This window comes from Pollicipes pollicipes, unplaced genomic scaffold (assembly GCF_011947565.3).
Source record: "Pollicipes pollicipes isolate AB1234 unplaced genomic scaffold, Ppol_2.1 Scaffold_6138;HRSCAF=7277_pilon_pilon_pilon, whole genome shotgun sequence".
NCBI lineage: Eukaryota > Metazoa > Arthropoda > Thecostraca > Pollicipedomorpha > Pollicipedidae > Pollicipes > Pollicipes pollicipes.
Genome location: NW_023596818.1, coordinates 11,392,513 through 11,415,596, shown reverse-complemented (window position 1 = coordinate 11,415,596; position 23,084 = coordinate 11,392,513). Strand labels below are relative to the sequence as shown.

The 23,084-nt window shown below is 48.9% G+C and overlaps 1 protein-coding gene across 1 annotated transcript; it reads left to right on the top strand.

The window, feature by feature from the left end:
- Positions 1-302: 302 nt before the first annotated feature.
- Positions 303-1,586, top strand: LOC119105906 (dehydrogenase/reductase SDR family member 11-like). The gene is made up of 2 exons (XM_037229468.1): positions 303-434; positions 915-1,586. The coding sequence occupies exons 1-2, from the start codon at positions 303-305 to the stop codon at positions 1,410-1,412; spliced, it is 630 nt and encodes a 209-aa protein (XP_037085363.1). The 3' UTR covers positions 1,413-1,586.
- The last annotated feature ends 21,498 nt before the right edge of the window (positions 1,587-23,084 follow it).

Below are 23,084 nucleotides of genomic sequence, written 5' to 3'. Positions count from 1 at the left end.
GTTTTCAGACATTCAGATGCCAGTTGCCAGTTCCGGGAATCGCCTATGCTTGTCGGCAAAGCCCCGATCAGTAGGCAATGTTGCTGTTTGAATTCGGCGAGTGGCCAATACACCATTTAACTGACCTAGGTGGTGCAACAGCGGACCACTCGGTTGTAATGAATAATGACTGGCACGCCTTGCTCAACTCAGACTGGCCTAGGTGAAACGATCACACGACTTGCAGCGTCCTTATCCTATATGGCACAAGCAGGTGAACGAGTCTAGCATTCTGAGTTGAAGATAACCCCCCCCCCCCCCCCATGGAGCGCTGGAGGGGCAGAGTCGCGCTGGTAACAGGTGCCAGCGCCGGCATCGGTGCTGCCATCTGTCGAGGGTTTGTGCATCACGGAATGACGGTGGTTGGATGCGCCAGGAATCACAAACGGATCGAGGTGGGCCCGACTTTGAAAAAAGCTTTGCATATGCTTAGAACGGGCCGTTAATGAGCGGAAAACGCGTGATGGTTATAGGGACTGCGTTCACTAAGCATTAGTTGAATTGCTGTACGTAAAAGGGTAACGGCATCTACTTTTGATTCATTTCATGCTTTTCTGGCAAATATCTATGCTTAATTACCCAGAAAATGTTGCAGTCTAACGTGCATTCAATAAAAAGCTTACACCAGCAGCATGCAACAACATTAATACCTTATATTCAGCCATAGAGTTGAGGGGTCGTGAGCAAACGAAAGGCCACACCGGTAGCCTTACTTCTGGGTTCTGAAGCTCTGCGGAATTTCACGCTATTTTTTAATGCATTTTTGAGTGTTACAATTTTGAACAAAATAATGGAGCTTGAAAATTAGGGGAGACATTTAATGAGAGCTTGGCCATCCGGCTTCTGATGTCATTACTACAATCGGACATTTTCAGGAGCTGGCTGCTGAGCTGAAAGACTGCCGCGGCTCCCTGACGGCGATACACTGTGACCTGACCAAGTCGGAGGAGATTGAGGCCATGTTCCGTGCTATCGTCAAACAGTTCGGCGGCGTTGACGCGTGCATTAACAACGCCGGTCTCAATTTTCCTGGCGGTCTCCTCGATGGCGCCATTGACAAGTGGCGCACTATACTGGACGTCAACGTCTTAGCGCTGGCACACTGCGCTCAGCTGGCCATCAAGAGCATGAAAGATCGTGACGCCACAGAGGGACAGGTGATCAATATCTGTAGCATGGCCGGACACGTCGTGCCTCCACTTGCAAGCATTCACTTCTACACGGCGACCGAGTTCGCAGTGACGGCGCTGACTGAGAGTCTCCGCCAGGAGCTGGCAGCCGATGGACCGGCTAAAATCATGGTTTCGGTAAGTCGCGATATTGTGACGGAAGCGATCTTCAACCTTGGAACCGGAATCGAAACACGGCTTTAGCTCTACTCAACTCTAAAGAGGTTCCGGCGCCACCGCCGCTTTGGGAATGTATTAGGAAAGTTACAAGACCCTTAAGGCCTCCCACGCACAGACTTGACTTTGAGGCTTGGACCAGTGAGGTACGCCGCATCGAGTAATCACAATAGTTCGCCATTCGTATCCGTGCTAAGGGTCCCGTCCGCAGCCAGAAAGTAGGATGAATTGATGACATTGTCTAATGCAAGATGCCACCTAATTTTATCCCCACATTATGCTCAACATAAACTCGAACACAAGACAAGAGTACTAGCTTTACGGATGGATCAAGGCGAAGTATGAGTATCACAAATGGAACAATGCGGACGACTGTCCCTCTCGGTTAGCTCGGGTGGTGGAACATTGGACTCACACACACTTATTCGAATCACAGCAATTGCAAGGAGAGAATATGACTTCGGGGCATACTTGGATGAAAGTCAGTGCTCATAAAACCTTAACAGAGCTTCATGCCACATGACAACGGCCAGATAGCTAACTGATCAAAACGTCGTGTAAATATTAGTACCCCAGACAACGTCGATAGTCGGAACAAGCATTCGGTCCATAAGACTAATGAAATCTTCGAGGCACCGGCTCCACTTTAAGTAATTCGAACACGTTCCCAAAGCGCACTGCCAGTGTGGGGAAAGATCGGACCGCAGGACGATGCTGCCCATCCTTTGCTGATCTCATTTATGGCGTCCGCAAATGTTGGGATCCCAGGCATCACCTCACATCTACCCAGCGGGAGGCGGCCGTATGCATACAACACATTACAGTTTGCCTCGTCAGACGGCTTCTGACCAGTCGCTGGCCAGACTCCACTGGGGAGTCTGTCTGACCCAATTCATCAGGACTCCACTGTGGAGTCCTGATGAATTCCAGAGCTGGCGACTGAACGTCTGGTAAATGCAAAGGATGAGGCTTTTGTTTCCTTTCACGCCACTGAATTAGTGTATGGATAACTCGGCATCCTCCGAAGAAGGGACAGATGGCCACAAATACACGCCCCTGTCGCAGAGTCTGACAGCATGTTTGTGTCACAAGGCGCGCCTCGTGTCAGAACTCCAAGCCCTGTAAGGTTACACCGAATGTAAAGTTACGTTGTATTTATTTCTGGGTTACTTGTTAGTAATTTTTTAAGGCGACCCAAGTTTCCCTGGCACGACTCTTTTTCAGGACTCTCAAAATGTTGTCTTCCTTCTTTATGTGTGCCTTTCTTCACTAAACCCACGCTATATGAGGGAACCACAACCCCGGAGGTTTCCGGGATGACTGCTGAACGGCTTTGGTACGGTACTGATATTGAGCATCTGAGCTCACATCCACCTTACACATCTTACAAAAAATGATTTACCTTAACAACTTCAATTAACTTACTTAGCTTACTTCAGCTTGACACTCAAAAGCTCACGAAATAGATCTATGACCTCTTTCTTGAGATCATGTCGGTGACATTTTGTCTACAAGCGACAAACAATGATTATTCTTGGCAGGACATCGCCTTCCACATGAAAGTTTTTCCAAGTTCAGGTCGTCTAAAGGCAAGCTAGGTCAAGCTCTCATATATTACCTCCTTTGTTTTATCACTCTTTACATGTCATTGCATTCCTCCGTGGTCCTGATTCCTTGCATCGCATTTGCAGCATCGCAACGATTTCAGCGCAGTAACGCGGCGGTGCGTGCTCCCATTTCTAGCAGCTGTCGCCCGGCCTCGTCAAGACCGATATCGTTGGTTCAGCGCAGTCACGCGGCGGTGCGTGCTCCCATTTCTAGCAGCTGTCGCCCGGCCTCGTCAAGACCGATATCGTTGGTTCAGCGCAGTCACGCGGCGGTGCGTGCTCCCATTTCTAGCAGCTGTCGCCCGGCCTCGTCAAGACCGATATCGTTGGTTCAGCGCAGTAACGCGGCGGTGCGTGCTCCCATTTCTAGCAGCTGTCGCCCGGCCTCGTCAAGACCGATATCGTTGGTTCAGCGCAGTCACGCGGCGGTGCGTGCTCCCATTTCTAGCAGCTGTCGCCCGGCCTCGTCAAGACCGATATCGTTGGTTCAGCGCAGTCACGCGGCGGTGCGTGCTCCCATTTCTAGCAGCTGTCGCCCGGCCTCGTCAAGACCGAGATCGTCGGCCGCATGTTCAGCGACATGGCCCGCGGTGAAGCCGCCATGGCCGGCGGCATGGACGCCAGCGTTATGGCCAAGACAGTCACCTACGTCATGTCCCTTCCGGCTGATGTGCAGGTTTTTATATTTGAGTACATAAACGGGTCTATGGGCGTAACATGCAAAACCCAGTCACCGAACAATCCGGAGCATATATGAAAACAGGTGTTGTGCCACTGTCATCACAGCAACAACCTCCTGCCATCGTAATCTTACCTAGAACAGAAGGCTTGGTTTCACATATGTCTGGATACGTGCTCTATGACCTAAATTAAAGCTGTAGCCTCCTGGCCTTTATATCCCATGCTTCCCTCAATTATGTTATGTTTATTTGCGATGTCATATATTTTGTGTTAGACATGCTTGCTAACCTCTTAATGTTCTTGCCCTCTTCTGGTTTGTCCTTGGTGACTTATCTTAAATAAGGTTCAGACATCTTAGTTATCAGTATTTATACATCATATCTACATCAGCACTTCATACACATGCGTCATGATACATCCACGAGGCTCCATAAACAGATGACAGGATGGGCCAAACAAGCACACTGTACCACGGCCTGCCTCTTGAAGGAATGGGACATGTTTGAGGGCTATCACACATATAATTGCAAGGAACGCTGGAGACCTAAAAATGCCAAGCACGATACTCAGAAGCGATAAAGAACTGCACGTGCAGACATTGATCCACTTAATCACACGCACGGATGGAAAGTCAATTTGACCGTCCAGAAAATTTTTGCAACATGGTTTCCGAACGGTGCAGCGCAGTCACGCCAACCTTTGCATATATTTAGGAAACCGAATGCCGGATTGCATAGCAGGAAAACCAAATATTTTTGTTTTCGACAAGGTTCATATATTTTGTCAGGCTGCTGCCTGTGACAGATCAACGTGAGACTGTGGCTGTGAGCGTGGACAATGTCTAGGGGAATCTTTCAATCTGACGCGCCAGCGCGGTGTGAGGCGAAGCTATACATCTCTGACATAGTTTAGGGGTCGAACTGACTCGCCCCCCCCCCCCCCGAGCGAACGGTCCAACCGGTCACTCAGGCGAGCGTTACGGTCAAAAATCGTCGGCCTAACCCATTATAAGCATAATAACATGACGAGGTAGCACACACACAACAATCTTCCGGACTGTTGCTGCCTTAACCTTAATTTTCCTAACTTTCTGAGAACTTTATCTAGCCTTCCTTAACTTTCCTTAACCATCTGACAACTTTACCTAGCCTCCCTTAACTCTCTGCAAACCGCGGTGATCCGATCACAGGACAAGAGAAGCCAAAGACCTGTTCCGACACCGTGTTGCCTTCCGAATCTTGAGTTGCGTGGTGAAGCTTATGGTCTTGACTAGGCAAAGACCCGGTGGAAACCTCTAGGTTACCTTCTGAACGCGAGACTGTTACGGCCACGAGAATATCGAACATTTCCCCGACACATGTCTGGGTCTGAGTTTGAGTCTGGGGAGCTCCGTAGGAAAGATCCCACGGCCTCAAGTCGTAGTCTATATTTATAGATCCATTGATGATTATGATGAGAATCAGGATTTGGATCAATGAGAGTCATGAAAGTCTCCTTCAGTTGGTGCAATATCACTGCGATCACAGCGGTCCGAAACAAATATTTTGACTTCGAATCAGTGGATCAGAATGCGATATTGTTGAAAATGGCTTTCCTAGCACATATTACGATAGTATGACTCACACATTAGTGTTTTTATCGCATTCAGTTATGCAAATATGCAAAGACATCGTATTAAAGTCGTGAAAAGACAGTATCAAGTGAGACAGCAAACGTTCAAGTTTCCCACTAAATATAAATCACAAAAGCCACAGTTTCAAAAATGAGGGATGAGCCCAATGGTAGGATGTTTTAAGGAATCTGATTTCGGTGTCTGAATCGAATCGGTGCACCACATTAAGGCCGCAACTGTGCGTGACTTCACTTCATATTCGACTCTAAGGACGTGCTGGACGTTTAAACGCCCTGAACAACGTGCTTTTTGAGGCCGATGTCCTAGAAAATACCAGGGATCTGCATCGACCGAAGTGGACCGTGATCAAGCCATGCACGCTGATGCCATCGGCTGACGCGTCCATCCGTGAAATAATTCAATAAAGGGTCTCTTAAATAAGACATTTGTAACTGTCGTTCATTCTGCAACGGCAAGGCAAGTTAGACACTGCTCTACGGCTAGTCGGTGAAAAAGCGATGGTGAACGAATGCTTCAAATCCATTGACAGCCTAGGACGAGTTGCGTGGCTGAGCATCAGGGGCGCATGCCCGAGGGCAATGATCAGGGGTCTAATGTGGTGACCAACGGGACCGAAAGGCTGGTCGGAGGCAGCATTAACACGCGCTCGGATGGGGGACAATTTGACCCAGGCTGCTTTCTAAAAGAGCTAAACTGACGGCGCATTGGCGACAAGCCTTGTATAGCTGTGGGCAATTAAATAACTGATGTTTTGGTGTAAAAATTAAGTACACCTTTTAAGGTCGCTGAACTATGGTGGGTCTAAATCAGGCCATGGCCGTCGGAAAAGGCAATCTGTATGGAATATTTCATTGTGATGAGGCCACCTGGTGTCCCACGAAATCGTGCAAGTTTGTTTATCTCACTTCCATATCTCCATTTCATATATGTCATGCGTCATATTTCACGAACTAAAAGAGAGAGGTCGTGGGACCAGGAGGTGGGAATACCACGCCACTCGTTTCCAGGCCACATCTGGCTGTGAGGTGTAACGTGCTGGAACAACGTGTAATCGCTGGCTCCCGCGCCGCGGCCGGCTGCCCAGGGTTTATTGAAAATCTCGCGAGACATCGATCGAGCGGACGTTCGCAGAAGGCTGTACCAGGATACAACGCCGATCTTTATAACACCTGCGTCATTGCTCGGCAGGATTTTGCGTTTGAACACGGATATAACTCAGGTCTTTGCTCAAGACATTTCATGAGTTCTCAGTGAGCTGGGGATAAAGCAGTGGATCAAAACGCATGTTCAGATCCTGTGTTTGGTGCGTACTCCACATTTCATTTGCGGGCCTGATTTGGACTTGTCGAGCTGATGCTGAATGACGAGCAAGTCTTCAGACACGCACGGGGGGAGGGGGAACTTAGGACCAACAGCGAGGTGATAAATGGAGATTGATGTGTGACTTACCGGCCTGACCTGAAGATGTTCAAGCTGTTACATAATACCTTGACCATCTCAGTCCCTAAATAATACCAAAAGTAAGCAAGTGCACGGCACTCTGCTAATTGCCCACATCTATTGCTCCCTTTCAAATTGGGCCAATATCGTTTTGATATCACAAGTCCTATCATATGCAAAACTAGTAGTCCTATCATCTGATAACACCAAACCATTATGGTATCGTGGTAATGGCTGGCAATCGCTCTTTGCTCAATCCCTGAATGTTGGTGCCCTGTGAAAACTGTGGCTTGCTGTTAAAAAACCTGAAAAATCGAGTGGGATCATCGGCAGGCAATTTTGAATTTACTCCTGCCACGACCTTGGCCTCTGCTATAGCTTCGATAAAGCCATTTTGCCGGAATACTAGCCCATCTATATCTCTATTCTACCGGTTTGCTCCAAGGAAGATGGCTATGACTACCGTCTTGTCTATGAAAACCGATAGCATTCTGGTTTCGAATACATTCCATGCCATGTCTGTTCACCTGCCAGTCATACTGCAGTCATCCGACGCGCATCGAGCTACCTTTCACAGCCGCCCCCGCTCTTCATCACGACCACCCACGGAGACGAGATGAAGATCGACCGTCAGCATTCAGCAACCCCAGTCAACGCATTGTCTCTCCAAATGCAGCCAACGCATCGCATTACCTTTCAGGGCGTGGACGCGGACGAACTCGCCGGCCTTCTGCGGCGTGTTCAGGCTGCTGATGTCGGCCAGTCCTTCGTTGACGGGCGCCAGCAGTGTCAGCGCAGCCCGTGCCTGCAGCTCGGCCAGCAGGCCCGACCGCTGGAACGCACGCACCAACCTCTCGTCAGCCGGTGCTGGTCGGGTCACTGAGGCTGACAGCCCGATAACAGCCAACAAGGGCTGTCGTATTCTAATTATATATATATATATATATATATATATATATATATATATATGTATACACATATATAATACAATAATGACCTCCTCTCTCTCTCTCTCCTCTCTCTCTCTCTCTCTCTCTCTCTTCTCTCTCTCTCTCCTCTCTCTCTCTCTCTCTCTCTCTCTCTCTTCTCTCTCTCTCTCTCTCTCTCTCTCTCCTCCTCTCTCTCTCTCTCTCTCTCTCCTCTCTCTCTCTCTCTCTTCTCCTCTTCTCTCTCTCTCTCTCTCTCTCTCTCTCTCTCCCTCCCTCTCTCTCTCTCTCTCTCTCTCTCTCTCTCTCTCTCTCTCTCTCTCTCCCTCCCTCTCTCTCTCTCTCTCCTCTCTCTCTCTCTCTCTCTCTCTCTCTCTCTCTCTCTCTCTCTCTCTCTCTCTCTCTCTCTCTCTCTATGTACCTATGCATCATTCAAACCGCATATTATGACAAAAGGTTACACCATTTTCACAGTATTTCATTACGTCATTAAAAAGGTAAAATGAATATAAAATGATAACAATAAGCAGTAATGATATCATTTCAGTCTTAATTATAATTGGAATACAAAGACTATAATAATATAAGCGACGGGCACAAATCCCAATCGAATCAAATCAATCAGCATGTGAATAGGATGTTCCACCGTCTTGTCTCTGGCACGCGTTGCAAAGCGCTACTAGCTGACGGAAACAAAATTGTGTAGCCATGTGCGCGAGGTGAATGTATAACGCTGATGACATTGCAGCGACGGGAAACACCCACATCGCTTTTCTCTTCCTCTCTTTTACTCCTTATATTTTTTACTCGTTTACGTCCCTCTCGTACCGTTTTTGGACGTTCTCTCGATGGAGGGCTGAGCGAGGGATCTTCGCTCGGTTCAATGCGAAAAGCTCCTGTCAATGGCCGGTGGAGAAAGGGAAAGGGCGGCGGGAACGAATGACCCTGGATATGAACACGTACGCAAGAGTAACATTACAAGCACAAAATAATAATATGCAAAGAGGATATTACAAGTGCTTTGAATAAAGTACTTTCGCTCACTGTCGATGTTCATCATCGCGAGCATTCGCACAGGAAATGAAGACATGTCGCCCAGGCGAGTGGCAGACGACAGCAGCCGACACGTGACAACGTGGGAGGAGTGAAAACGTGACAACGTGGGAGGAGCAGGCCAGAGGCCAGCTGGCCAGAGCAGGCCAGCAATCGTCTGATATTGGCATGGCTACGACATTCTCCCCTCAATCACCATGCTCCGAGAAGGGCACTAGCCCGTGTAGTGACGCTGTTGAGCGCACTTGGTAACGGTTCGAAAACGCTAATTCCGTCATCTGATGGAAAAACTGTATCGAATGTATTTGGCACGGATCGTTCGGACGAAACTAAGACCGGCTAATTGGTGCCGTGGCTTGTGTTTGATGCTGGCTGGCAGGGCTTTGCTTTCCCATGCGTAGCTCCAAGGGTCGGGTCGGCACCCACAAGCCGTTTGGACTCACAATGAAATAGAGCCACGGAAAAAGACAGTGAGATAGCCTGCTATATGCATGATAAATCCAGCGATTTCCAATAGGATCCCCAAACTTCGCCAGTGATCACCCAAATCCAGCGATTTCCAATAGGATCCTCAAATTTAGCCTGTGATCACCCAGATCATGGCGACCCGACTGCTCGGAAGCACCAAGGAAGAGCATGCAACTTTTTAAGGCTTAAAACGTCCTTTTCTAGGCAAAAAGGCATGCGGTCGAAACTGTGTCATCAGATACAGTTCCCAAGTGGGTTAGGAGGGATTTTTCAAACAAGGGGACCACGGATCCCTCCCCGTCCGGCGTTGCAAACTATACTGAATTATCCAAAGTGAGATGTGTGGTTGTATACTGCCATGTCATACTGTTTTCGTGGTCACTGATTTCATTTATTGCTTTTGAACACCAGGTCCCCAAAAAGGAACGAAATGCGATGTTTGCAGCAGGAATGATTATATAATGCATATTAGTATGCACACTTCATAGATAACGTTACAGATTGGTGAGCTGATCCGACCTGGCGCAAACGTGATGGCAAAGCATGCACTATACAGGGCATGCTAGGGTACGTCAAATAGCGCGGCTCTGCCACTTATTACTCTTTCGTGGTGTCAGAAATACTGTTCGAAATGTTAGAAATATCGGTTATGGTTGAAGCGTTTACCCACATTGTGTTGGCGTGTTAATAACGTTTGAACCAAAACATCACCTCCGAAAAAAACATGACAAGAGCTGAGGTCAACAGTGGCCGTGGGAACCGGTGTAGCGACCTCTGACGGCAGGAAAAAAGCCCACGTGGTCAATGCGCGTGGTGGCATGAAAAGCGGTCTCTTCTCACCGACACGCGTGGACCAATAAGCGAAAGAAAGATAGCGTGGATCAAGAAGCGCACTTTTGCGCCCGTGCTCGAAGCCCGTAAAATTATTTCAGACACGCCGGGAGTTGCTGTCGGGCGTTCAGAGTCAGCAACATTCTACAGAATCTTCTATGAATGCATCACGTGCGCTATCATGGATGTAAATCTTTGCACGACTGCCGTGGCATTGCAGTCAATCAGCGATTGTAGACACACTTTCAAGACATGTGACGTCATGTGTACTTTGTCTATTTAAGGCTCCATTCATTGGTATTCATTCGGAACCTTGCAAGAACCTCCCGTTCATGAACTATTTAATTCCAGGGTGAGCAACTGTAGATTACCACAAGGATAATTGTATACTTCTTGAAAGTTTATGATCCGACGCTACGCAAACCACCTTCAAACGCAAAAAAAACAGCATGAAGACACAGCAGCGGGCTACACAACGGCAGACTCTTCGGACCGACAAAAAATCCGAAAAAGTCACTGCCTCAGCCAAAATCACGTTAGATCTTCCTGGAACTGCAGGCTGGTGTTTGATTTGTCCGGTGTTTGTGTGAAGACGTTCCTCTATGGTAGTCGTAAAAGCAGCTTACACCACACTGCTGGTTGTAATCGGTGAGATTGGCAATTGGAAACAACAGGGCTGCTCAAGTGTGCTTAGGTATCACATCTACAGCCCAGCAGTCAGCAACTGGAACAGCCTATCAGTAAGTTCACTTTGCTTCTTGGTTTGCTTTACCAAACCGAACTGTTTAAAAACCAGACCTCAGGTGCCTACCCCTTATATATATATATATATATATATATATATATATATATATATATATATATATATATATATATAACATATTTGTGCGTGCGTGAGAACGTGCGTGCGTGCGTGCATGTGTGTGTGGGGGGGAGGGTGTATGTGTGTGTGTGTGTGTGGGGTGTGTGGGTGGGTGTGTGCGTTTGTAAGTGCTAGCCAAACGACTCCGAAGTGTGAATACACACCCGCCTGGCAGTACCGAATTGCTTGGTAGTACCGAAATTCCGGTATTGTTATGCTTTTTCGCGAAAAAGTGTTCGAAACGCTCCAAAGTGGTTTCAGATCGTTTTTGAAGTCGGTACTAGTAGGATGGTTTTTCGACGGTGTGTTAACTAGTTGTGTTTACGAGTCAGAAGACCACCTTCTCCATACGCACACTTCTTCACGGTGGCGGCGCCTGGCGACCGCCGCCGCTCCCCCGCCACCCCGCTGTGTAATCGCCGCGGTGGTTAAGAGGGGACTGGTCACCATTGTGGGATCTGATCCTTTGGCAAAAGCCGCCGGGCCTTGGAGGTGGGCGCGATATCGCTGCCCGTGCCCGAGGAATGCTTGTAACTGAGCAGTCCGGCATCGAATACTTTGCAGACTGCCAACAGCTTGCTCAAGGTGCATGCACCTTGAGTGCGTGTTGCGGGATACGTCGTGGGATGCACGCAACTTATGGTATTGGGTGCACTTATGTGTGCAGTCTTGTTTGATTTGGACCTCAGAAATTGAGTTGTCTTCATCAAGCCAGGTGTTTGCAGCATGCGTACGGCTGGTCGTGTCCTGCATATGCTTTGCGGAAGCTGCCGTTCTATTTCGCATAGATCTTTCTACGCCTTTTTTTATTCGAAAAGGTGCCTTTCCAAGAGCTAGAATTTTTGTATCATATTAGTGTCATATTTTTGTGTTATTTCTATTGTTTTAGAGTCATACCCGAATTTATGATGGCTGCAGCATTATCATACCATTAACTTAGTTAATGTCCAGAAATCGAGTGCGTTATCAGGCGCATCCAAACTGGTATGAATGAAACTACTAGCAAAGCTGCCCTCGCATGCCAGAAATAGTTGTGCTCCAACGCGGTCGGCGTCAATGGTATGCAGACAGGCAGACGCGGCCCCGGCCGGGTCGCAGCACACCCCGCGGCACGCCGCGCACAAAAGACGCCCTCCCTTGTGTGACGGGCAGGGGCGGCCCGACCCCGACCGGCGAGTCGGACGGCTCCCAAGCGTAGGACCTCACGGTACCTTTAGCGTTTGCACTTGAGGAACGGACTGCTTGCTAGTTCGGACAGCTGGCTTTACAATTCTGAACAATGTCCCGGTGGCTCAGTTGGTAAGAGCGCCTTATCTCCGATCCACCCACCCGTGTTCAAGTCACTTTAGGGCGCTCGCTATTTGCCCTTGACAAGTATGGCCTGCGGCCGGTTGCAGCGGTCGCGCTTAAGGTCAGTTCATGTCAGAGGGCAGGACGGATCGTGCCGAGCATTGTGGTACGTTAAGCTCTCGCCACCAAATTCCGCCAGTACTCAGTCAGAATCGATTACTGGTATAAATTATGTAACATAGTTTTGTGCATGTCCGCTCGCATACCTCACCAGCACAAATCCCGACGCCAGGTGTTGCAGCCTCCCTGGGCCACGCAGCGGCGACCCCGCGGCCGACACTAGGCTGTGGCCATCAGGTGGACGGAAATGATGAGACATTTCAAAGAAGTACCTCTGAACGCTTTTGGACACCTAATCGTTCAATTTCAGATATTCCGGATGCATGTTTTATCTGTGCGGTTTTAGATTTATGACAATACCACATCGGTCTTCACAGCACCGCGAGGCGGTGCTGGAATCTGGCGGTGCGACTGGAGCATTAAAAGTAAAATCTCTATTTTTCGTGTCGCTGCGACTGTTAATCTGTCCAGAGGACAATCTCAAAGCTGTAAGAAAAGATTCGGCCGGTGCTATATTTGAACTGTACGAGTTAATTTTGAAAACAAAATCAAAAACATAATTTTACTTGGTTGTTGTTCCGCGCACGGCACCCCCTGGCGTTATTTGCAGTGACCAGCGCCGTTAGGTTTTACGAAAACCTAAACCGTCGCTTTCCTTGCTCCCCGAGATAACGGGCGTGTCATCGGGGCTTTATGATGCACTCAGCGGCTGGGGCTACACGGCGTCGCCAGCCTCTCACCCTGGCGAGAAGGACGAGCACCGCGAGGAATCGAATCCTGTACCTGAAGTCCCCCAGATGCGCTGCGGTTAACGTATGCGCCACTACACTGTCGGCACCCGGCGCGCAGGCTCAAACCTTTTGATGTTAGTTGTTTCACCAGTCGGTACTGCAAAGAATGGGTGTTCTCAGGCGAACATGGGATGACTTAGCACGTTTTGAACTTTTTTTAGACCGACCCCATTCAACGCTAATGAGACCTTTCATTTCCGGTAAAACGGCCCCCTTGAGAAGAAGACGACGGGACACAATTTTGTTCCCGGTGAAGGGTTGAAGGACCATTCTGTCCCACCGCGCTGTGTCCTCCGGCCGTCATGCTGGCGACACGGAACACTGGCCGATGGGAGGCCTTATAGTGATGCATCATATCATATTGGTCCTCTCCCTGACGCGGGAGGCCTTCTGACCCGCGCAGATGACCCCTGACCGACACAGGAGCCATTGTGTCAGGGACCCCGAACACTGCAAATCGCGAGCCCCGGCCTCATTCCTGCTTGTGAAATGGATCCCAAGGGCTCAGAAGGACATGAAGCCGACTGTGTGGATCAGTGTCGAGGCCCTATATAATAGGGACACATAACCCTAGCGAAAGGGACCTAATAGAAGCCCTCTGACTGACGTTTTAGGTCATAGCACAACGGGCGGGGTCCGAATCCCATCGTGCCGTTGGTCTTTGGTCCCGCAGTGTCCTCCGGTCCCTCTTCGAACCTCATCAAACAAAGTCCGTGACCGACTGGGGGCCACTAGCCGATACAAGTCCCCCTGTCATGCACTGTGGGCCCCTGGCCGACAAAGGGGTCCAACCACTGTTTCAGAGATTCAGACCAGCGCCGATCGTGGCCCCCGATCTTGCTCCTGCTTCGCAAATGGGCCCCCAGGGTTCAGGATGACAGGGATCCATCTGTTCGGTGTTCGCGGTCTCTGGCCGGTTTATACATCCGCATTATCTCAGGGGGTCCTTAAAGGTACAAGAGGACCTCTGACGGATATTTCAGGTCACCACCGTACAGACCGCGATTTTTATGTAACCTACAGCCAATCTTGCGGGCCCTTATGCCTTTCAGCTGGGCCTCTGATAGTCTGTTTTGTTGGGCCGCCCAGTTCACTCTTGGAGCCTCATCGAACACTGTCCTTGGTCGCTTCAGGCCCATGGCAAGTACAGGGCCCTCTGTTAGGCACTGGGTGCTACTGATAGATACAGGTGCACCGACCAGTGTAAATCACTGGCCCCAGCTTTGTAGGTGATTGGGAAATGGGCCCTCAGGCTTACTTCCACAGTCCGCTCCAATACCAATACGGAGCGGACTGTGCGGCACTGGTGGTGCCTGACCGACAAATAGACATATATCGACTCAAGACGTCCCTGATCGGTACAAAGTGCTCTCTGAATGTCATTCGAGGGTCAGTTCCCGCAGGCCGGCACCCCCGAATAAGACACCGACCAGTCCTTCGCACTCTTAGACCTTCCAATGAAGCCCTTGATCATCGGACCCGGTGGATCCTCCAGGCTCTTCGGGCCTCCTCCACATTGCCTCTGACCAATTCGGGGCCCTTTGCCAGCACAGGGTCCCCGTTAGGCGCTGTGGGGCCGCGACCAATGTAAATCGCCGGCTCCGCTTTTTCCTGCTTGAAAAATGGTATCTCAGGCCCATGCTGCCACAAAGCCGACTGTGCGTTTCTGATGGTGTTTGATCCGACATACAGCCTGTTACCTGCTCAGGGCCCCTGATCCGTGCTTCCCTCTGCCTGGCATTAAAATGCCCACACCTCCGGCTGGCCTTTTGAGCCCTTCGGGCCCTCAAGTCGGACCACTAATCGTAGGTCCCGAGGGGCCCGGTGGGGCCCTCGGATACGAGGTGGGGGCACATAGCCCAGTGCCCTGCTCCCCCCCCCCCCCCCATCTGCCTGCGTTATTAGCTTCCAAATTCTATCAAATAATGAAAATATTGGTGACAGATAAAAACCTGGCTACGCTACCAATGTGTCCTGCCGGTGGGTGTACCAACATGGGTCCTCTCCCGATAATGGGAATGGGGAGAGGCCCAGAATGGATCGCTCTGGATGGATTTGGATTTGAAAATGGATTTCTGAGTAGGGAGAGAAATGCTATCCCGAATATCAAAGAGCCTCTTAAATTGACCGGCCCGCTTTGACTTTTTTCAAATTGACATTCAAAGACCAATTTTTTTTTTGGGGGGGGGGAAATTATCGCCAGTAACGCAATGTGATGTCGTATCACAAAATGGCCATTAAGTCCATGCCCAGTAGCGTCATCAGTAATCAGCCTATCACAAGTCTCTTTCACCATTTCAATTTTCAATATCATGTACATAACCGAAAAGTCCAGTCATACACTGCCCTGAACAAATGTCAGGATATGTGCTGCTGCTAGGAAAGCAGGTGTACGTGCCCTAGACTGACAAGATAGCCCAATCACAACAGGACTTTTCTTCCACCGCCGGGACTTAGAGGCCTCACGTTTAAACTCGATCTACGGCTGTGTTTGCTCTCCTCGACCCCCTCCCCCCCACAAAAAAAAATAACGAAGGATCTCGATAGCCAGAGTAGCAAAATGCATGGCAGATTCCGAAACAGTAGCCAACGGCGTAGGGAATGACGTCAAATATGGGGGGTCTCCACGAGGCCATGCCCCGTTATGAAAATGTAATGAGCGCTTCGCACCCTATCTCAACCGTCACCAAACTATCCACCATACCTTAGGCATGCTCCAAGCCTGGCGCGGCAGGTTTTGGCTGGTGGGCGCCTTCCGCCGCGCCCCAATAAGTAAATTGCATCTTTTTTTCAAAAACTTCACATCAGGCGGATAGCCCTTTCTTAACAAGTTGCTCGCCATGACAGGGGGGGGGGGGGGGGGCGATGCGACAACCCTCCCCCTACGGTTTTCTGAGCATACCAATGCGGCATATTGTGCAGTCCTGCTAAAATCTTTGGTGGCCTCTGGGGCATTCGTTGTGCGCGTGTTGACAGCAAAAAAGGGCCCCTAGTAATTCTGGACTCAGAGTTTGTTTGTTTGTTTGTTTGTAGCGATGTTTTTACTATCATTGCAAGACGATTCAAGGCCGCTGGATGCGGCAGGGGCAAGCGAAGATTCTGCGGGCCGCGCGCGGAGGGTTGGCACTTTTACGTGAACGAGACCCTACCTTATAGATATAGGCTCCAGACAGATAAAACTTCATGTCATTATACTCAAGATTAAACAAGGGACACACCTCTTTATGTTCGATGTCACTTCACTCCATGATTTCCTATATATGAACATCCAAAGCTGATGTTTGGTTGTCAGGACAATTTGACCTTCGATTTGGTCTAGTGGGTTCAGTTAACAGCAGAACATTTTTTACCAATCACAAGACCTCACTGAAGACGGTTCACCATTTGTGTATTTTTTGCGATGCTTTACCTTTCTTAGTTTGCAAACGCCAGGGGAGCTCCCCCCCCCCCCCCTCCACCTGTCCGCGGTACAAAAACGTGATGATGACAAATTGTTGGCCGCCATCTTTTGTATTTATTTCATGTATGCTCGTGTAAACATCTGCATTTCAGATCATGTAAACATGAACTGCTACAGCAGAATAGCACATTTCGTTACCAACATCAAAACATTGGTAGAAATTCAATCAGGAAGCCAAATATTGCCATTTGCATGCAAGTAACATGCAAATCTAAAATAACTATCTGGTTACCTGTAATGTTTGGCATGTACAATGCAGGAGTATCAATTCAAATTAATTCCTGGGGCACTGCCGAATATCTATGTTGGGTTGAGCCCGCTCAATGCTGATTCCCTTCCTCCCAGCCAGCATTTCTGACTGGAAAATTACAAAAAGATGAGATGAAATAGCTTACTATAAGGCAAAGCCATCTTATCTGGACTTAATTTATTGACCATGATCCATGGGTTGCTATCTCCTTCCAATCACGCATAAAAATTAGCACTGCTGTCATTATGTCATCCCCACACAACCTATATTGATTTCTACTATCAATGTAGGCGGTATATATGGTAGGCTGTCCGCCCTTACAGCCTGTACTTCAACGTGTGCAGTGGTTATGCTAATGTTTCTGTCAGGACAATTTTGCAATTCGTTGTTAGCAAAAACAGTAATGAAATATGCCATATTTGCCTCCATGCAATGCCATGCTCACAAGTGCAAAGAAAATACGCACATGAATGAGCACTGTAGAATGAATGGCTTCCAGAGCTTTCATGTTACAGTGCGGGTGCTATCACCATGAAATAGTCACAACTATCCTCAGAGACAACTAAATGCCAACCTTTCACTGACCTCATAGGAGAGTTGGACCGCAATGCCGTAAAACCACCTGCAGTATGAAGTAAAACTCTTTGTAAAGGGGGAGATGGCAATGCAGTTTGCATCCAGGGGCGGATCCAGAGGAGGGCCATGGGACCATGACCCCCTCCCCCTTGGGCCCCGAAGGGGCTCATTGGCTCCTAGCAGGCCCATAGCCGGGCGAACAGGTAGAGTTTTGCAACGCAACAAAACTGGGGATCTCTGGACTTTTAGGCGGCCAAAAACAGTTGTGAGCGAAAGTGAACGGCCTATGAGAACTCGAAAAATTATTCAATGATTGGAAAAGCTGTGAACTAGGAATTTTGAGCCCCATTTAACTGTCTAGGGCCCCATGCTGTTTCCGGGGGACCTATAAGCCCACCTGCAAGATCATTTCGATGGTTAAGGAGCATTCCACTTTGCTTTTCATTTCTTTGCATTTGCTCGGAAGGACCTGCGCTGTTGTTGGGGCCCTTCATGTTAGCGTGCCGGGGTACTCTTGTCCATCACGGGCCCTTCCACGGATTCTTTCCATTCGCCAGAAAGGCTGTGTGAGTTAGAGCCGGGGTATTTTTGGTTGCTCAATGTCTCTTTACGTGGGCCTCGGTCAACCTACCGAAACCCTTGCGATATGCTCATGGACCCTCTACATTGGTCCAGAATATTTCCAATTCTCTGTCACTTGTTTAGAGCCCAAACTCTTGTTGGGGGCTATCCGATGGCCTGTTTGGGCACACTTAGTCGTTCGGGGACCCTCCACACTGGGTGATGGGTGCTTTTTTTCTTAAATGGGGGTCCTACGCTCTTGCGGGGGGCCTATCTGATAACCTGCCCGGGCACATTCGATCGTTCGGAGCCCTCTACATTGGGCCTTGGGCACGTGCTATTTGAATGGGGCCCTACACACTTGTCGGGGGCCCCATCTGTTTGCCTCCTCGGCTACACTGGATTGCTCGGGGCCCTGTATATTGGGTCTTAGCGTTTGAATTTAGGGCCCTACACTCCTGTTGAGACCATATGATAAGCTGCATGGTTACAGTCCATTTTTCGGGGACCCTCCGCACTGAGTTTTGGTACTTCTTATTTAAATGGAAGGCCCTACGCTCTTGTCGGGCCCATTTTGATAACCTGCTCGGGCACAAACCAACGTTCTAGGGGGCGATCACTTAAGGCCTTGGGTACTTCCCGTTTGAGTGGACAGCCTTACGCTCCTGTTGGGAGCCCTATCTGTTATCCCGCTCTGGCTCACCCGATCATTTGGGGCTCTCTACTTTGGATCTTGGGTACTTCCTATTTAAATGGAGGGCCCTACGCTATTGAAGGGGACCCTATATTTTAAACTGCTCGGGCACACTCGATCGCTGGGAGCCGTGCGTATTTTGTCGTCAGTATTTCCTCTTTGAATGGATGGTCTTATGTTCTTGGCGGGCCCCATCTATTTAGCTCTTCGGGCCGGTGGCGGAAGCAAAGGGGGTGGGGGCACAGACCATACGGACCATGTCCCGTGTCCCATGCCGAGAGGACCTCAAGGTTCCGAAGGGGCCCATAACCGGCCGAAAAGACGCAGTTTTCTCACATCAAAATTGGACGCCTTTGGACCTACAGACGACTAAGAACAACTGCTAGCAAAAGTAAAGAGTTCATGAGCAGACGAAGTTTATTCTTTCCTGATTGGGAAGGTGTTACTTGAGGGGAGGGGGAAATTGGGGGCTCATTTCGCTGTCTAGAGGTCTTACGCTCCTGCCCGGGCCCTACATGTCCACTTGCCGGGTCAGTCTGATCGCCAAGGAGCTTTCCATGATTTCTTTGATCTCTTTGCATTTCCTCGTAGGGCCCAACGTTGCTGTTGGGACGCTATCTGCTTCCATTTCTGGGTGCTCTTGATCGGTCAGGTTTTCCTCCATGGATTTTCCCCATTCGCCCGAAATGCTTTATACGTTTTTCTGGGGCCCCATATGCCAGGACACACTCAATTGCTCAGGGGCCCTTCATATTAACCTCCGGTTCTTTCCACTTACCTGGAGGGCCTCGTGCTGTTGCTGGGGCCCTTATAAGGTAAGGCGTCGAGACACTTGACGTTCAGGGGTTCTCTACCTTCATCAAAGGATTTTTCCCTCTTATCTCATTTGCAGAGGACTCTTCGCTCCTATCGGGGCTCTTCCTGTTTTCGTTCTCGCACACCCTTATACTTTTGACTATGCTCAATACTCATTCACTTGATCGCACAAGGGTATTAACTCATGGTCTTGGGTAATACCCCTTCGCTCAAAGGGACTTATGCTCTGGGTGGGGCAACATATGCCAGCCTGCCAGGGCGCTACCAATCGTTTAGGGGCCCACCCCGGTGGTCTTGGGTTCTTTTTGCTCGCCCTGAGGATCCTATGCTTGTTGACGGGAGCCTTTTTGCTGGCCTCCTGAGGCATTTATAATCGCTCAGGTTTCGTCCCAATTGCCCTTGGTGCCTTTGCCTTAGAGCAGTAGTCGAATGTGCGCCGATGAATTTTACACGCAACTGCCAAACGCAATTTTACGTGTAGCCGACGTCGTATGTGTTATTTCCCTTGGCTATTGAGCGCGCGACACAATCGGCCGACCGGCCGGGCCACAGGAAATGCACTGACTTGTCGCCGACCTATCACCGAGTCGGCCGACCAACTAAAAATCATAGCATGTTTTTGTCGCTAGGATGGAATGAAACTTAGCAAAGACATCACGGTGCTGTAGAGTACGGTAAGGGGCTTTACAGAAACGTTTGGTTGGGTTGTGTGGCGAAATTTATTACCAGGGAGGCATAATATCTATATATGGAGACCTGACGTTATGTTTTACATAGTGTGCTGTATTTTGTCGTTTTGGCCGTCACCAAAATTTGCTGTCCAAACACATTTTTGGCACCAGGCTTCGCGTGAATAAATGATTTTTTGTCGCCGACCTTATCCGCCAAGTCGGCAGGTTTCACCACTCCTTACCGGCTACTTCAAATCGAAATTCTGAGCTATTCAGAAGAATTTCGAGAAAACTGGTACTATTGATCAAACTGCACGCGTCTGATATGCCAATAAGTGAGTACCAAAAGGTAGCATACTTCCTTTAACAACACGCACTTTCGTAATCAGAAGGTCTAACACTGCCATTGGCAAGAATTTGTTGTCTCGATGGCTTACCTGGTTGGAGTGTTTGCATTCCATTACACTCACCCGGCCGCGGTGGATTCGAATCGCTTAAGGCGCTCACTGTTTACTCTTGACAGACATGGTCTGCGACCGGTGGCAGCGATTTACAATGTACCTTCGCGGGGCCGTCGATCCGTCTGTAGAACCCAGATAACAATTATGACAAAGCTTCTGTATTATATCGGTTTAGAATGAGTTCACTGAACTTTTTTTAACTTAAGAGCGCCGATCATTTATTCCATGCAATGGTTTAACGCCTGATTCCGCAGTTTTTTTCACTCAAAAATACAAACAAAATTGACCTCGTGGTACTTTTTTGCTTCTGTTTCTGTTCTAGTTACAAGGAAGAAATAACAATAAAATGAAAAACCGTGCCCATTCTTCACGAGTAAGCTACGTCCGGTGATTATTTTGAGGGGTGACCATCAGGGGCCTTTATCAACCCTGTGCCCCCCAAGCAAGGCTCTGGCTACGCCCCTGCCTACAAACAAAAACAGATCAAATCAGCTCCGCTAAATGAGGGGCAATCGAGTGCCAGTTAGACCACTTTATGCCTAAGACAGGCAATTTCCCGAAAGCTGTTTTGTTTTGCGGTGGTGTGGTGTAAGGGAAGATAATTCAGAAAACGCACTGCAGCAAGTGTCCAATTTAAATTTTACACGCCAATCACTAGCAATGTTCATCCGTAAACATGTAGCAAAGCGGCCGTACGATCAGTGCACACTCAGTCATGAGTGGAACGGCCGAACCAGGGCAGTGCCCGCCGACGGCGGACTGAGGCAGGGCTCAAATAATTATTTCCAAAATCTGTCATGTGAATAAAGAGCGGACAACAGCCTCTATCTCTTCCCTACCCCCCCCCCCCCCCGGGCACCGGACTTGCTTCCCAGAAAAGTTCCTGAAGTGTACCCTGAGCCTGAGCCTCTTCCCCACTTTTTGAAATGCTCTTACGTTTATGTAGGGCCCACAATGGCCCTTTGGCAAAAGGCGCCGTGCCGGGGAATTGGGCGCGATATCGCTGGCTGTGCAAGCAGAATGCTTGTAACTGAGCAAACCGCATGAAAAAAACTTGCACACAGCCACAAGCTTCAGGAGACCAGAGTGCTTCTTGCTTAAAACATTGCGAGACGCATGCGGCCTACAGCTATCAGTATACTTTGCCTTCTTGTTCGACTTTCAAGGTCATAAATTATTTTTGGCTTCATGTATGCAGGCATTTGCAGAAAAATAAGACCACAGCATGCTTAATATTCAGTTGGTTACTTTTAACTTCTACAAGCTGTCCCTGGGGGTATAGCAGCGCGTTCTCAATCCCATTTACAGAAGTGTCTCCTGGAGCGGAAAATCTCCCCGGACTGGTTGACCTTACTTCGACCACCTAGCCTTCGCCGAGTCATCAATCATCGCATCGCCCCCTTCAACACCTCACCGCTCGCCGACAAGCGATGCCGGGAACTGACTGATAATTTTAGCACGCACTTTCGACAAAGGAATATGGCTGGCTGGTGGTTTTCTAAGGAATTTTTAACCGGCACGTGTGCTCTTTTACTTCATCACATCATTACAAGGATACCTGAAAGCAGCGATTGACAGTTAAGGCTAGGTGAGGTTTGACAGGAAAATGCATTGCAATTAACATTTTCACCCCTCACGTTGAGGGGCATGTCGCCTTCCTGGCATAAGCGCATGAGCCACGTTGTATGACATACACATGCATAATCACATTCCGCGTTGATGGCGATGACGCTAGGCACTATGCAGGCATTTCCGGTGTGTGTTCTGGTGTTTGATGTTCGACACAAAGGCAACTGCGTCTTGTTCAGCGCTGTGAGACGACTGGCCGAACCAGCAAAAAGCTCGTTTCTGAAGTGCAAGCGCCGAACGAATCGTGAGGTCCTGCGCCTCGGAGCATTCCGACTCGCCGGTCGGGGTCGGGCCGCCGCCTTCTCCCCTTGACCACCACCCGAGGGAGGGCGCCTTTTGTGCACGGCGTGTCGCGGAGTGTGCCACGGTCCGGCCGGGGCGGCGTCCCCCTGTCTGCATACCACTGACACCGACCCCATAGAATCGCAAGACAGACATGCAGGACATAGGCCTATGCAAGCGCTGTGATATCCAGGTGTAGGATCGAATCCTTTTGCCGCCAACTCTTCAGCAGAGTTGAAAAAGAAAATAGATTGAATACGGTCAGTGACCACCAGTTAAAACATTGAGTACGAACGATCTTTTGACTTATATATACATATATATATATATATATATATATATATATATATATATATATATTTGATTAAAAAAATAACTGCTGACATCAGCATTAACGAGCTTTTGATGCATCGTTCTAGCTTCCGGGGCCTTTGACTTTGCGTCATCGCTTAGATTAAAGATGGTTCGTACAAAATTACTCATATATTCATCACTCCTTCATGCTAAGACCTGTTCGAGATCTTATCTCATCTTCGGAGAAGACTAAATTGCACAAGAAATAAGTTTTGATTAAGTATAATATAATATATATATATA